Genomic DNA, 17,364 nt, shown 5'->3' with positions numbered 1-17,364 from the left:
AAACATACCATTCGGTTTTCATTATTTGACGATGTATTTTGCAGGCTTAGAAACAGCAAAACACTGACAGAAGAGGCAGCACTTTTTTAGCATTTCAGCTGCACATTCCCCAGTGCTAAATCCTGCCTATTCAATGAAACCTTTTGTTATGACTTATTGCTATTCTACAAATAGAGAGATTACTGTTAGTCAAACATAGAGTGTGTGGGATTTTCTGATCTGCACCTTGAGAATAGTGAATGCCATGGAAAAACAGCTCAGTCTGTAATTTATTAAATATTCATATTCTGACATGGTGGGAGTTCTGTTGATTTACTATTGTTTGATGCTCTGATTGTAAAGTACTCACACTACATATATTATCAGCAGTAGTAACCCAATATTGCAAGTGCTGAAAATGTGTTTTTGGATGGTTATATGTAAGGTGATAAGGTGTTAATATAACACTGTGGGCCAGATTTAGATTTATGATGTGTAGATGCCCTGACAACACCAGATGTGTGGTTTCCAAAATGGAGGATAATACAACAGTTTTGAATCAGTTTAAAATCAGCAGAGGTAAGCAAGAACACTGAAGTATATCATGAGATAGGACCCCCCCCCCCAAAAAAAAAATAAATAAATAAATAAAAAAAATCCATTGTAACTGTGGCTTTTTCTGAAATGAAAATTTTTGAGTTTTGTTAAATAACCTATTCAGCCATATCACAGCGATCTGTTGAGTGTAGGTTCTCTATTTTTGCTCACAAGATAATTTTAAAAACATAGCAGATCAGGTGAAGAATGCATTACATTCAATGTTTGATTATGTTAATTATTAGTTAATTTGTTTTTATTTTTAAAATAATTTTTTAAATCTTTAGATATGTGATGCTTTCTCAGCTGTTTATTTTACTACTAGAACTACTAGCTGTCTGGCCCTCTGCATATTTTGTAAATATCAAGTAAACTGAAGAAGTGTTCCTTTATGGGTTTAGCAAATTTTATTTCCTGTTAAGTTAAATAAACCTCTTAAAAACACATTAATTCTCTTAAAACATGATTGTCACAAACCAGAACTATTCTATTCTTGGTGCATAAAAGTTGACAATTTGGAGATCTATGATTGGCTACAATAGGCTGTTGTTTAATTTGGAGGGAAAAATATTTATCAGTATTCTATATATTCAAATACATGCTGATGATAATAGTATAGCAAAAGATTTGTAGTGCTTTTCCTATTACATTCAGTGAAATGTGTAAATAACTCAGTTGTTAATGTCGCAAAGCATCAAGAATAAACAGAGGAAGCTCATCGGGGATGTCAGTAGGTGTCAGAAATGAGAGCTTCCCTCCACACTGCCGCCATGTTGGTTCAGACTGAAGACAGAGGATCTGGCTCAGACAGATGATCCCATGAAATGCATTCACCATGAAAGGAGCCATAGCTCCCTTTCCTCTGATGCTTTTGCTGTGATTCGTCGCTACGAAAGCCTCTTTTCCCCCCATTTCCCTCCCCCCACCCTTCATGAAAAGATGCCATTTCCTTTCCTCTGAGATTGCCGTGATGTTGAATCACCCAGAGACTAATCCTGGAAATAATAGAGAATTAAGCTTTTCCTCCAGTTTTTTTTTTCCAGGTGCTATAATTTTTCCAGCTCATAATCTTTCATCCCTTCTCAATACAGGAAGGTTGGCTGCTGTGACCTAAACTCCCAGCCTCCATGAAGAAGCTGTCTTATCTGCATAGAAGAAGAAAGTGAATGCAGATTAGTGAGCAGGAATTGGCTCGTTTGCTAAAGGTGCAATCGCTTTTGTAGCAGCATGAGGAAAATCATAAGTGACACGAGCGCAAATCTCCACTCAGTTGTCTGTTTGATCAACCCCCGGTTAAGGGCAAAGGTTTAATGGATTAAACTGTGTTTGTCTGCCATAACCTGCAATCATTAGCATGTCCAGCTTACTAGCTTACCTACTGTAGCAACTGTGCATCACCAAGGTAATGATATGCTCCAGGGGGCATATCATAGCATCATTACATTCTGGGGTTACAGGTTATGTTAAATGAACCCCCGTAACTGTCAAATCGACACTAAACAATGCTAGTTTCTATGCTCTGTGTATTGTCATTCTTGCAAACACACAAAATATGTTTACTTATCCAGCGCTGTGTTTCTCACAGACGCCAGGTACAACTTCAAGCCGAGGAATTATTCAGGTAGCTCCAACCAACAAACTAAATTCAAATTAATGTCCATTTGTAGGATCCACCGCCCTCCCCCCACCAAAAAAAAAAAAAAATAAATAAGATAAAATAAAGTCCAGCTGGCGCTAATTTAAAAAAGGACACAAATCAACATTGATATATTCCAGAATTTCCACTGTGTAACTTGCTTAAGTAAAACTGAATAAATTACAAAATGAGGCAGTTTTAGAAAGCTGTTTAGAAGAGCTGTGCTTTAAAAAGCAGTGCCACCATAATTATAGTTAGACATACATGAAAACAGCAGGTGCATGCATGTTAAATTAGCAAAAATGTGTAAAATAAGGGTGTGGCTAACAGTCAGATGTGTGGCATTTGATGTGTGAGGTTATTTTTATGTTAAATTTATAAGTAAATCCCTCTACTTATCCTCTTTATTTTAGGTTATGGGTACAGTAATTGAGTCCATGAGTTCATGAAGGCCGACTGACTATTTATAAAATACTAATCAAGGCCTGCTGGTTAACACATTGCCAGCATGATTCAATGAAACCACAGCTTTAGTCCATCTCAAAGCTTTTGTGACACTTTCTGGACACAAATGAGACGGGTAACTTGAAAGTCCCATGAGAAGCCTGTTCCTCTTTGTCGCCTGATGTTGTACAAAGTCTCACCGATGGTGGCAGTTCCTAGTTTGTTCAGAGCAAAATGCAGTTAATTAAACGTCTCGCTCTGCTGTGTTATGTGAATAATATGCATAGGAGATTAATGAGATCAATTTCAGATTTGTGTAAGAGAAGGAATCAAATGTCCCCAGAAGTCATACTGACAGGCAGATTAGGCACATCAGCCTCGTGGAGAGAAAAAAAAAATCTGTCAGCTTGTGGTTGTGTCTCTCTCTCATTTCTAGCTATTATGTCACTCGCTCTCGATTCAGTGTAACTCAATCCAGTGCACTTTATTGGCATCAGTGGTACATGAACAGTCCTGGTGGAGCGTTTAAATGAAAGTGGAATTCATCAAAAAACAAAATCAAATCAGTAAACACACGTGTCTATGTGTTATTGTGTATGTGTGCTTTTCCAGGGAGATCTGTATTGCATATTACACATGCAGGATCAAATAAACAGTAATAAACAGCTGAGCCTCTCCTCACTATACGCTGGCATGTCTGTAAATCACTGAATAAACAGAATAAACAGTACGAAAACAAGAGGTAATGTAATATATATTTGATGAAGCATAAGTTACATTGTGATGCAGTGGAGTTAATCCCTCACTGGCGTGCTGGGGTTATGTGGTGGGTTAATCTGTTGACCAGGTGAGGGGATGAAGTCTTTAGTGGAAACCCAGTATGATGGATCCGCAACCCTGGGCTGGCAATGTGGCTCTGGGGAGGGCAACATGGTTTACCACTTTGGTCCAGGCTGAAATATCTTAACAAATGTTAGAGGGATTGGCATAGAAATTTGTACATTTAACATTCATGTCCCCCACAGGATGAACTTCACTAACTTTGGCTCCTTAACTTTCTATCTACCACCATCCTTAGGTGAACATTTTGATTCGTCCAATACTTTGATTTATGACCAAATATCTGCAAAATTACATTCCCATCAGCCACATCTGTGCTAAACTAAGATAGTGACATGGTAAACATTTCACCTGCTAAATGTAATAGGACAAAAACAGCTTGTTAGCATTGTATTATATTAGCATGCCGATTTTAGCATTTAGCTCAATGCACTGTGGTGCCTCAATGCAGCTTCCCAGTGCTGCTAGCATGGCTGTAGTGTTGTTTGATATTCCAAAGTACATAATCATGTTTAACTACCGCGTAAAGCATTAATTTGGACTACTTTGAATCTGCTTTATCAAAAATTGTGGCAGGCATTTATCTTTTGCCATATTCATTGCCAGAAAAAACGTGCCCTGAGGTATTTGTGGCTGCAGGTGGTGATTTAAAGGAAATATGCTGTCGTGTGTTACATCCACTGCTGCCACTCAGTCAGTTGTTGCCTAAAGCAAACATGGGGTCATCTGCAACTCAACTCAACATCTTTGATCTCTCTAACTTCTTTTGATGTGACTTCTAAAATCATGGGCCTTTAGGCTATGACGTATTCCCTCCTCAGTGCTGTTCACATAATTTCTTTGAGCTTGTTTTAAATGTGTAAAAGTCTCTTTCCTTCCCCTTCCTCTGCTGTATCTCTCTGCTCTTCTCAAGTTTTAAGAGCCATTTTTGAATATGATAAGATTGGTCTAAAACATGCTAATGCTCAAGGACTTTCAAATGTGGCTCATCCCCAGAGATAAAACCTGAAATACAAATGTTGAAGAAGCAGAAAATTGGCGAAATTGCTGTATTTTTCAGTTCATTGAAATAACATCATTAGACTCCAGCTTTTAGACTGACTGCATTCACTCTGTAGTATTCAGAGAAAATATACAGGTGCACCTGAACAATGCATTTTATGATAATCTGTGTTTTGGTGGTGTAGTAAAAACATGTTCATTTCAGTTATTATCTTATCCCAAAGGAGACTAATTCTTCAGTATGGGTAAACATGTACAGTTTCTCACATATCATCCCTAAATCCAAAGTTGGTGAGTCATCTCTCTTCATCCCTCAGTTGTCATTTGGTATGTTAATACTTCTGGACTCAGCAGTCAATTTCACTCAGTTTTTCAGTGCAGAAGATTTGTCCTACCAGCCAGTGTTCCACTCAACCATCTCATCAAACTCCTCTTGACATTTTCCATCCAGCTAAGCTCAAATGTCCCCTCCACCCTCATTAAGTGTAAATACTGAATTCATACCAAGTCAAGTCAAGTCTTTCAAATGGATGGAAATCTGTTGTTAATGTATTTCATAAGAGAAATGATGAGGCTGTTTGTGACATTCTTTTTGATCTCAAGTTATTTAGATCAGAAATGTGTTTGGGATAAAATTAATGAGGAGTTTCAGCTCAAAGTTAATTTGGTAGCGATAACTGTGGTCCAAGGCATTATGTTATCAGGTTGTCCATCATTCTCGTGATATCTCAAGAGCCTCGACAGAATGTCTTCAAATTGGCACGAGCATCAATTTGAACTCAAAGATGAAACTGATTAGATTGAGGCGGTCAAAGCTCAAAGGTCACTGTGAATCAAGAATTCATACACTGATTATGAAAAAAAATGTACACAAATTTGTAATGGGACAAGATGATGAATTGATGACATTTTATCCAAAAGGTCAAAGGTCAGCTTTACTTTGACCGTGATCTTTTCTGTCCATTATTCCACAAAATAACTCAGGAGCAGAGGGAGAGATTGCGACCATATTTCACATTTGATCAGATACTTAATTGATACTTAGATACTTACATTTATTCTAACTTGTATTCTGTTGTTTACACATGACCTTTTAATTATACAAACCTCGGGACCTTTCATCATACGTGCCTTGCAAACATGCTTATGTAAGACGCTGTGCATTTTAATGTGAGCACACTGAGGTTTACTTTGGGTCTTGACAAAGGTCAGTGCAATGGTGCTCTTTAATACATGAAAGCTTTCGGGTGAAACAAAATTAAACGGGTGAAATGAGCGGTCACGTGAAAGGAAATTTCAGAGGAAAATGTGATGATGAAATTGTTGGGGGATTCAACAAAACAAACAGATGAACATTTTGTCAGAAAATTTCTTTAAAAAAAAAAATAAAAACAGACCCCCTGTCACCTCAGGCGTTAAAACATCCTTGCAGGTCTTTTCTCGTTGTGTTCACTCACCCATTTGCAGGATCTGAGGAACGATTACACCCACCGGTGCTGTGTTTAAAGGCCAGAGGCATTTGTCAAGATGGACTTGTAAAGCAGGAAAAGGCCACACAAAGCCTCTCGTCATTTATCCCCTGCTATTACTGAAGTCATTAAAGCTTTACTGAGTGAATCATTCACTGCGGGAAAGGATCATGATGCCATATGCTGTGTGCTAAACTCTGTCGTTATCCTTGTGTGAGTATAAGGATGTGCAGCTTTTGTGAGCTCAAATGAAAAGGGGTGAAATCTGTGTCTCTGCAAAAAAGTTGTGGCGATTATGTGCTCAGTCAAATATGATTTTCCCTGCTGTAGGTGCCCTCTCCCAGAGCCAGGTCCACCCACTCCTGGGCTCCCTGCCTCTGCCGGGTCGACCCCTCCAGCCGCAGACCCATGCCCAGCTGGAACACTTCCTGCCCCTCAGGGTCAACAGCACATCACCGCTGAGCCTCTTCCCCAATTTCAGCACGGTAAGATGCCATACTAACAGTGGATACTCAAAAAGTGACTCCAGCCTCCAAACAGGACCTTGAAATTATTTCTCCAAAACGCAAGGAAAGACTGACAAGTAGGAATCACATTAAACCTAAACCTTAAGGAGTTCAAGATGCTCTCCATTAGCTCCAGAATCTAGTCTTTGTGAGTTTGTGAAGAAGTCATCACCTGTTCTGAAATTCAAAATACTAATCAAAGTTCAAATGGCTTTTGAAGCCTATTCATTTATGTTAATTGGCCAAATGAAATAGCAGCATAAATAGTGATGTAAATATTATCTACCAATGCAGTTTCGGGTCTGCATTGTTAGGTACTTGGTGGTAAAAATAAAAGTGAGACATTCCAGATATAACACTTACTGTATCTCTCTCTCTCTCACACACACACGCACACACGCACACACACACACACACACACACACACACACACACACACACACACACACACACACACACACACACGCACACACACACATGCATGTTTGGTCTGGGTCTAAATAATGAAGTGGCAGACTTCCATTGTCTACATGGAGCTTTAACCCTTAATGAGTCAGAGAGATGTGCTAAATACATCAGGCATGTGGGAGGCTGGCAAAGGTTTCCTGTCTGACACCTAATACTAAAAATATCACCCAACAAACACAGCTGCACTGTAGGGATTAAAAATATAAGCAGAAGTTATTTAAAATTCTGTGTGAATTCCAAACTGTGATTTATTTTTTTTTTCCTCAAAAAGTACTCACAGCTTACATCCATTCTTGAACACACGCAGAAGCATTGACAACTTGTTTAACACTGACCTGAGAGGTGGTGGCAGTGTTGTGGATATTTATTTTGTGGATCTGTGCTCGTTCAGGGCCTGCACCTCAAAGGAAAGACAAAAAGAAGACTGAAATGAACTTTACTCACTGAAAAATAGCATTACAGTATGTTCACTCGAGTAAAACATGTCCTGACTGGTGCTGTGACTGACCAGTTACAGGAAGCAAATAACATAATAAAATATTAATGTTGAATGACAGGGAATAGCACAAGTTCTTTTACTGATGAGAAACAGATTACATGGTAGTTTTTTAGTATGTATTTCTTCAATATTTGGAACAAATTGTTTCTACACTGTGGTATTGCTATTTTTGCTTTTACGAAAACAGTTTGAGTCATCCATCTCTTGAAATGACAAGAATTTTCTAACCACTGAAAATGTTATATTAATTCAAAAGTGACCTTTACATTTTCATGTGAAGAGGTCAAATATACCTACATTTCTGGATTATTTAAGCCTTTTTTCTAGTATTGTTGCTTTTATTTGATTCAAAATGCCTTACATACTATAATACACTGCAAGGTCAACCAGAGCTAACACTGAAGCAGCTCTAACATGATCATGTATGTGCATGTGTGTGTTTCACCTTGTAGATGGACCCAGTACAGAAGGCAGTGATCAACCACACCTTTGGCGTGGCTCCACCCAAGAGGAAGCCCATCATCTCCTGTAACATCTGTCACCTGCGCTTCAACTCCACTGTAAGTCAGACACTCGCTTAACCACAGTTGAAAAAATTTTGGTTTCTTTCTTTGTACTTTCTTTGAGCTCATCTGGCAAATTGAATGGAACCAAAGCCTAAATACAGATGTGGATTGTTTTAATTGACCGCAGGAAGGTGGAAAAATACCTTTCCTGATAAGAAAAGTTATTCTAACCCTAACTTGGTCACGAACAGTACAAACTCAAACAAGGTAGCAGGTGTTGTGTTTTCCTTTTGTGGAGGTTTAGCCATTTTAATTCCAGGGCTCACCTTCCCATGTGACAAACATGTTCCCTCTGACACCGTTTTGCAGGGTTTGGCTTAGCACCGGCCAAGACTATTGTGAATGGCTTATGCCTAGAAAAATGCAAACAAGCCAGAGTGGGTTTTTTTTTTCCTGAAAAAGTGATAAAGGGTGAAGCCAGACCTTTGTCCATGGCTGGCACAGCTCGGTCTGGCTGTGCGAGACTGCACAAACTGTCACCGAAAGCTCATCTTTTGATTATGTTTGCAGTCGAGCTTCCATGTTTGCATCACATTTCACAATTTCCCAATCAGTCCAATCAGTATATTTATACACATTTTTTTGTTTGTTTGTTTGTTTTTAGTCAACCAATGACTTCTTAAAAGAAAAATAGTTCTGTTGCCTTTTTTCTCCTTATCACACTTCCCTGTTTTTATTTATTTGGCTCCCATTCCAGGAGTTCATTTATACATATTTGCATTTATATTGTTCGACGGAACCTGTTGGAATGACAATGACTCTTCTTTGTGTGAACTGTGAAAGTTGACGGTAGGAGGACGCTGACGTGAGCCCCAGTACACTACAATTACTTCCACACCTGTCTCATTCATGCTCTGTCTGTCTTTTTCTCTCACTGCTCTGTACTTTTGGACATGCACTGATGTTGTAAGGAGTCTGTTTTCAGGCTAACAGGCTCTCTCCTCCTCCTCCTCCCCCCCTCTGTGTTACATGCAGCTGAGATGAGAGTGCTGCTTGACCCAGGAGTTGGATGCCGGGTTACAGACAGGTACCAGGTCAGGGGGTTGCACTGAGCGGCTGGATTTGAATTTGCACTTGACAAAGAAAATTTACTGAAGGAATAGTTCTGAATATTTCAATTCTTTTCATATTTTATACTCACTGCTTGTGTGGTACATACAGTAGGTTCCATTTTTGCAATCATGTAAGCTATTTCAAAAGTAACTTTTCCAGTAGTGGATTTATGAAGTCATTATCACCAAAGACATTGGGGATCATCCTATGGAAACCTTGAATGTCTGTACACAATAGTTGTCAGGATTTTTCTCTTTGGACCAAAGTGTTGGATGAACAAACAGATGTTGCCATCCCTAGAGATACACGGCCATTGAGGATGGTAAAAAATTTGTGACATTGCAAAACCTGATATTTTAAAGATGGGAATTCAAACCACGATAATAGAAATAGAAATTCTAATATTTCACTCCTATAAATTAAGTGTTAATTGAACTTTAATATTAATTATTCAGCAGTCGCTAAATTTTTACAATTTGGTATTTAGGTGCTCATTAAATTAAAATTGCCATGGCTACTCTTTGCTACTACAGTAGAGCGTTTTATCGCCCTGAATGTGGACCTAAAAAATTGAAAGCTGGAGCTGTGTGTTCAGTATGAAGGCAAAGATGGATGACTGTGAAAATGGGATCCACAGTATATATTACACGATATATTAGGATGAGCATAAAACAGGAACAGACTTGAAAATTTTTAAATTATTCTTTTAAGGCTGCTAAGCTCACTGAAAAAGCATGAAAGATTCAAGCCTGAAGGATAACACGTGATATTCTAATTCTTGCTGTCCTTTTGTGGAGGGCAGTGGTCGCTCACTGTGTATGACACGTTTGGCCCATCAGTGGTGTTAGAATGCATAAAGCTGCTTGAATCAAGTCAGCGGAGGCCAAGCAGTCCTGACAGTCTCCTTCAGGTGTCTTTAACTGAGGATCTTTGTTTTGCTGTCCTGGGACACTTCTTCTACACGTCACTCTCTCTTTAAGTTACTATGGTGGATCATAGTGAACTCATACTACACTGATAGTATGCAGATGGGAGCAGATTCATAACCTCTGACTCAGTTGGAAATCACGCTGAATGGTTAGTTGTGCACTGACATTCAACGTAGCCAAAGGGGTTGTACACCCTTTGCTCAGTCCTGTATTTTTGACCCATGGTGGGACCCCTTCTGTTTATGTAGCAGCCCAAGCTTTATGCAAAGTGTCGATGGTGTTTGGGGGTTGTGGGGGTGGTGATGGTGATTGGAGCAGGGGCAGTCGATGCACACAGTTGCTGAAAGATCACCTCTGCACACTGAGCTCAGAGGATGTGCTGTGTACAGTATGTGCCTGGAGATTGGCACAGATAATTTGAGCAATGACAAATTATCTAACAGCCTCGCGTGAAGCAAGATATTTGAACTCAGACACTGTTGATTTAGGGAGTGCATTTGTGTCTTTTGTGTGCAGAAAGGCACTAGTGTTGCAAAAATGTGTGCACTTAAAAGCATAAGGCGGATTATGTTTTATTTATTTCCTTCTTGTTGCCAAATCCCACGAAAAGAACAAAACCAACAATGCTTCAATCCATCCAAGTTCTCCAACCTTGTCTCTGGCACTCAGCCTGAAGCCCATTAATTCCTATGAAAATATTTGAAAGCGTCTAACATACAGTATAGTGTATATAGGTTCATTTTGTAAAAGTAGCCTCCTAAGATAGCTGGCCAGTGTTATCTTTAGAACACGTTGCTCAAACAGCAGCGAATATTCTATTTGTTAGGGACTATTTTCAGTGGAGGATTAATACACATTTGTTACTCTAGTAAGTGTTTATAAGAGCACAGTTTATTTGGGATTGATTCGAAATAAATTACACAGTCCTTGTTAATTGTAGTGAAAGTATAAGTGTGACAGTGAGATTCATTTATGTATTTTCAATAGTATTTGGACAACAATGGAGGAATAAGATATATTCAGTGTTAGCTCCACATTATTTGTTAGTGAGATCAACTAATTGTTGGTTTTGGTGTTTTGTGAGATTTGTTGACAATAATTAAAATAGTGTTTGATTTGTTGACAAAAATTAAAATATTGTCACCAAATCAAACACCTGTCTTTTTTTCTGCTTGTTCTGTATAATTGATGGATAGTTTTCTCACGTTGCTGAAAATATTTGAACTTTTCATCTTCAGCAAGTATGTTGAAGGCTTTTTTCACAGAAAACACTCTAATAATGAAGATTCTACCTCATGGTCACACTGTTAACACTTTAATTAACGCTTTATTCAATATTAAATGAAAAAACAAAATAGAAGTTATAGTTTAAGTTTAGGAAATGTAATTGTAAATAAATGAACAAATAGTTCATTTGTTTTTTGCTTCAGTTGTTCTGTTGATGCACTTCTGAAGCTGATCTTCTTCTATAGAGTATATCTTGCTTTGTCTACAGCCACACAAAGCCACTCTGAGATCCAAAATCTGCATGCATCTGCTGTCCTGCTGCCACAAATGTGCTTTCTCTCACAGAGACAGGCACAGGGGTCATTTTGTGTTGCAGAATAACGGACACGGGCCATTTTGTGTCAGAACGAATCAGTGGAAAGATGAGCCAGTGAGCTCAGAGGAAGATCATGAGATGCCACGAGTCCAACTGATGCTCATTTGTGCACATCCATGACTGTGATGATGATGGAAATGGTGATGGTGACTCTTCCTCCGAGTCAAATGCCCAACTCCTCCCCAGCTCCATGGAAGCATGTGAAGCTAAAGAGATGGAACAGATGGGAGGATTACAGTTAACTGATTACATGCTGTCCTTCACTAATTTAATCATGTCAGTGATTTTGTTCATATATTGTACAATGACTTTCTCCTGTTTGTTCTGCTCGTGTGTGCATTTTTGTGCATGTGTGTCATGGTCAGACCCAGGCAGAGGCCCACTACAAAGGTCACAAACATGCTCGCAAGCTAAAGGCGTTGGAGACCCAGAGGAGCCGGCAGAAAGTTGGACACAGTCCACCCACTCCAGGAAAAGACAGAGACCGAGAAAGGCCGATGTTGGGAGGAGGAACGGCGCCCATAGACTCACATCTGAAAGACATAACAGGTATAAATTTTTCTTTTTTTAAAGGCAGCCCCTCTTCATCCTCTGAGTAATTAGTGGTAATTGGGGAGACGTAAGCACCAAGGCTTGGTAGCTGCCACTCAGCTGGCTAATTACCAGCTATTACCTGTCCTGCTATCATTGGCCCTGTCAGATAGGTAATTACTCCCATCAAGCAAAGACATTCTGCATGATGAGAAGCTTTAAGGCTCTTAAAAAGAGACAGTATCTGAAGAGGGATGTAGTGGTGTTGCTTTCTTTCATTTTGATTTTGGTTGTAAATTAGTGGCTTAACACAGCTCTTACTTGCATTCTCTTGTTTTTATTTTGAAAAGTGATGACACTTTGCTAATGGACGTGTCAAACGGTGTATGTTATCTCCTCAAAATCACACTATTTGGTGGCTGTTCGACAAGTGTAGTAGAGCCACCAAACCCAAAGACTGATGTTTGACTAACAGCTTTGCTATCTTGCAGTAATTTAAAAAAATATCACCATCCTCGTTTCTATTCTCTGTCTAGCTTTTCATTATTGATCTCCCCCCTCTCATTTTCTTCCAGAGCCTATCAATTTCCTTCTAACCACACAATAATGTGCTTGTTACATTCAGCTGTTACCATGGCTGTTGATTGATGGTGACAGAGAGAGACAGAGGAGCGGAGGAAGAATGATTGGGATGGCAGAAAAAAGAGGGAAACGATATAAAATTAAAGAGAGATGATACAGCAAAAAAGAAAATAGAAGTAGATGAGGACAAGAAAAGGTGAAATAACAAGGTTACATGAGAGAAAATGAAGAGGGATATGGAACGTATCCTTGTTGTTGTTTTTAAGTTTTTGTCTGCAAATGTCTTTTGAGGGATCCTACTGTCATCCCCCAAATAATGTAACATTAGAGGTGCATTCACAAATGTCTATCCTCACCTAGATAAAATACAAAGATAAATAACATAATGATACAAAAGTGTAAATGGTCTCAGAGTGAAACTTTTCTTCATGTGTCCGCAGGCCCAAGTACTTCATCACAACCTGCACAGCAGCAACCAGAGGACGGCCAGCGGAGCTCGCTGGCACCCACACCTTCCTCACATCCTTCATCCACAGACTCTTCCTCGCTCTGCTCTCCTCAGCTGTCCCCACAAATCTCCCCTGGCGCTCAGCTTTCTGATTTAACCTCAGACAGTCTCCCTGTGAAGGGGGGCAGCCCGGCCACCAGTTCAGCCCCACACGCTGACCCTCAGGGGAGCTCCACAGGAGGTGAGGAGGAGGTGGTGAAGGTGGAGGAGGCTAAGGAGGCAAAGAGCAACAAAAAACAACATCTCCACTGTCCCACGTGCAAAGTGACCGTCAACTCCAGCTCCCAGTTGGAGGCTCACTGTAGTGGTGTGTAATGCAATAATACAAATATTGCTTTTGTTAACCTTTGTAAGCTGGTTGTTTGATCCTAGCCAGGTAAATTATGTGAAAATGTTACAGCCAGTTTTTATTTGTTATAGATTACATCTCCTATGATTCTGACATTTGCCCTCCTCTCCTTTTGGCTGAATCAGGCTCTAAACACAAACAGATGCTTGATGGTCAGAACAGCAGCCAGACGCATCGCAGGGTCAAGATGCCATCATCGCCAAGGCCCACCTGCCGAGTTAAGCAGCGAATAGGCAGCAAGACCAGAGCAGTTGTGGGTGTTTCCAGCCAGCCCTTTCACTGTGAAATGTGCCAGGTGTCGGTCAACTCAGAGACACAGCTGAAGCAGGTATGTGGGTTTATCCCAATGTCACAAACATGACGAATTTTACGACTAAACACTGCACAAAAACTAAAAATACACAATGCCTAACCTTTGTATTGTGCAACGCAGGACAACCTGATTTGTTGGCTCTTTGGTGTGTTACTCAGAGCTGTCCTGAATGAATCACTGCTCTGTGTATGCCTGCCCCCTTTTAGCACATGAACAGCAGGAGACACAAAGAGCGTTTGGCTGGGAAGCCTGTCAAGGTGAAGTTCACCCCCTATAATAAACTACAGCCCAGCACTGTCTTAGCGGTAAGAATTTGTCACACAGAGACCCACACACACACACACACACATTTGACTATGTTCAGTCTTGTCTACATTGGACTTTGTCTCAAAAAACAATGCATAGACGCATATTCAATAGATGCAAATGCTAAGCTCTGTCTGGCATCTTTCAACATATTTGCAAGTCCAGTGGCTGCCAAGTGGTTGACAGAAATAATTGCTAAGTGCCTCTTATGTGAAAACTCAAGTACCTTGTTTTAACTCAAGATTTTAGATTCCCCAGAACAAATTTGCAATTTAAATCTGAACTGTTTTTTTCTGAAGAGGAGCAATGGAGTTGATCTAATGTGACACTACAGTTGGTGTACACACTATATGAATATGATGAATAACATTGTTTCAGATCTCTAAATGGTCCTGCTTAAATGCATTTATTTAGCAGCATGGCTCAAGGGATCACAGTGTCAGTCTATTGGTCTGCTACTTTGGTCCAAACTGGAATATTTCAACTTCAATTACTGGATGTGTGCACAAAGTTTTGTACAAACATTCATGATTCACAGGGGATGAATCCTAATGTTGTTGATGACCTTTTGACTTTTTATGCAGTGTCATCATCATCAGTTCAGAATTTCAATTTGCAAGACTAATGACACTCTTATGGCTTAGATGTACTTTGCTAACATGCTAATCTAAGGGGATGAACATGGTAAGCATTATGCCTGCTAAACATCGGTATGTTAGCATTGTCACTGTGAGCTTGATCATGCTAGCATTTGCCTCCGGGCACTGCTGTGTTTAAGTACAGTCTCACATAACTGCTAAGCATGACTTAGGACTCCTAGTCTTGTTTAAACTGAATATGTCTCTTGTCTTTGGCTTCAGACTAAAATGGCCCTGCAGAAGCAGCTATCTAAGGCCCTTCCAGCAGGGTTCCTGACCAGCCCCCTCAATCCAGCTGCATTGTGCACCATTGCATCTGGACCCATGGCACTACGACTGCCCCCGGGTCCCACAGCCATCATCCAGGGTCCCCTGATCAGTCCCGCGCTCTTCAGGCCTGCTCCAGGACCTCTGAGGGCCACACATGCACCTATTATCTTCTCTCCTTACTAGTAATGAGCCAATCTAAGCTGAAGGACCCACAATGAGTCTATCACAACATAGCTGAAGCTGGACCAGCAGAAAGGTTTTTCTTGGCCATATGAGGACATAGCATGGGACCCCCTGAGGGATACCAGGACACTATGCAGCGATAGCATATCATCATGTTGAGTTTGGTAGGTTCAGGTCATAAGAACAGTATTCAGTGCTGACTGACCAGTGCCCCCCACCCCCTTAAAAATGAACGGACCATTGCTCAGCTGTTTCCCCTCCACAAACTGTTGAGTGCATGTTCCCCGGGGTCTGGACCCCTCTGGAAGCCATAAAGTCAAGCATCTTTTAGTTTTATTGATAAGACAATGATAGAGTAATAGATTAGCGTGTGTAAATGTTAATAAGTGTTAGTTATTTCAGTGTGAGAGCTTTCTAGTTGTACTCTGTGAGAATGAGTACAATACTTCATTTCTGCTTTCGTTTTCATAACCAAATCAAAATGAAGAAAATTTATGAAAGTGGCTGCCTCCATGTAACCAACCTCCAACAATGAAAAAACAAAGGAGATCCTGAGCTTTGGATTGCTGAGGATATTGTTTCTCAGACATTTTACATCTTTGCAGCCACTGACAGATATAGATGCTTTTTCTCTTTAATTTATTTTAGATAAGTACATGAATTCATTTTTTTAATATGTGTCTTGACAATCAACCACCACCCTGGTATGATGCCAAGAATACTTGATATATAGAGACAGACTACAAGTAATGCACTCAAAGAGACAGTTGAAGATATAAAATTTGACAATTGTATTTTATTTATTATTTTTTTTAAATGAGCCATGACAACAAACTCTTCAGGTGATGGTAAGATAAATAAGTTACAATTTTGCAACAGCTTGATGCTGTTAAATGAGTCTTTATTTGTCACGTGCACGTAGACACAAAGTAAAACATGTGCAACAGTGCAATGAACGGGGTGCTCAGTTACTGTGCAATATCAAAGGGATCAAAAATAAAATCAGTAAATAGGAAAAGTAGAATAAAGTATAAGTAGAATTTAAGTGGGCTGGTGTGCAAGTCAAAATGAGTGACAGAAACAAACAGTATGTGCAGTATTTAAAGAGTGTCCGTGCGTGTGGAAGTTTTTCTTAAAATGAAGTGTATGTGTTGAGGATCCGGATAACCTGAGGAAAGAATCTCCTCTTCAGTCTTTCAGTTTTGGTCATGTGACTCCGGAGGTGTTTGCTTCCTCCAAACAGTCCATTGTTTGGGTGTGAAGTGTCTCGTGATATTTTGGGCTCAACTTAGGTGTCCTGCATGGTGGGAAGAGGCGTTCGAGGGGTGAACGTTCATCTAAACGTACCAGTCTATGCAGGACGCTGCAGTCAGGACAGTCTGATGTGTGCTGTTTCCCAAAAATTCAAATGATTCATCTAAAAGTTTTTAAATGTGTCTTTCATGTCTTTATTAAAAGTTATTAAAAGTTCTTTCACTTTAGAACCCCCCCCCCCTACTTGATTGTGATGAACCATCTGAAGCAATATGTATTTCTTAAGTGTCACTCGGTGAAACTAATGAATATTGTAACTGTATATCAATTGCAATAATGTAAATTATTATGTGCTAAAAATGCTGATACTGTATTCTACATGAACTTATAAATAGTACTGTTTTTACACAGTTGTGGCTTTTTATTTCTTCATGTGGAAATACCTCTTTTACTATTAATTACAGATTTGTAGTGAATACAGGATTTACTTCATGTATAAATATAGTTGAGGACAAGAACACCTGTCACACTAATAATTTGCATCTTCAGTATACTGTTGTTCTTGTTTCAGGTCAACCAAAAGTCAGTGAATATCATTAGCAGAGACAGTGCAATTTTTGGTACAAAATACTCCTGTGTTGAATCACTGAAGGCCTGAAGATTTGAAAACAATGAAGTACTGTTAACTTCCAACATAAACACGACAATTCTTTGGCCACATTCATTAAATAATGTTTGACTTGGGAAAAATAACTTTAAAAAACTAACAAAAAAACTAAATGGTAAAATACAAAAACACAGGAGTATACCCTATACTTTATGGTGCTCTGGTGCCCTCT

The 17,364-nt window shown here is 39.5% G+C and overlaps 1 protein-coding gene across 3 annotated transcripts in view; it reads left to right on the top strand.

Annotated features, from left to right (window-relative positions):
• LOC124052922 (zinc finger protein 385B-like) overlaps nt 1-17,028 on the top strand; it is a 58,996-nt gene extending 41,968 nt beyond the window's left edge. The window contains exons 2-8 of one of the 3 annotated variants that reach the window (XM_046377720.1): nt 6,298-6,452; nt 7,893-8,000; nt 11,957-12,140; nt 13,145-13,519; nt 13,687-13,889; nt 14,081-14,179; nt 15,041-17,028. In XM_046377720.1, coding sequence (XP_046233676.1) covers nt 6,298-6,452; nt 7,893-8,000; nt 11,957-12,140; nt 13,145-13,519; nt 13,687-13,889; nt 14,081-14,179; nt 15,041-15,271 — 1,355 coding nt within the window. In that variant the 3' untranslated portion in view covers nt 15,272-17,028. The remainder of the gene's footprint in view (nt 1-6,297; nt 6,453-7,892; nt 8,001-11,956; nt 12,141-13,144; nt 13,520-13,686; nt 13,890-14,080; nt 14,180-15,040) is intronic. The other 2 variants (XM_046377719.1, XM_046377718.1) reach the window with 2 other exon arrangements.
• Nucleotides 17,029-17,364: the final 336 nt, after the last annotated feature.

This window comes from Scatophagus argus, chromosome 21 (genome assembly GCF_020382885.2).
Source record: "Scatophagus argus isolate fScaArg1 chromosome 21, fScaArg1.pri, whole genome shotgun sequence".
Lineage (NCBI taxonomy): Eukaryota > Metazoa > Chordata > Actinopteri > Scatophagidae > Scatophagus > Scatophagus argus.
The sequence above is the reverse complement of the archived record's forward strand: the minus strand, read 5'-3'. Positions and strand labels throughout refer to the sequence as shown.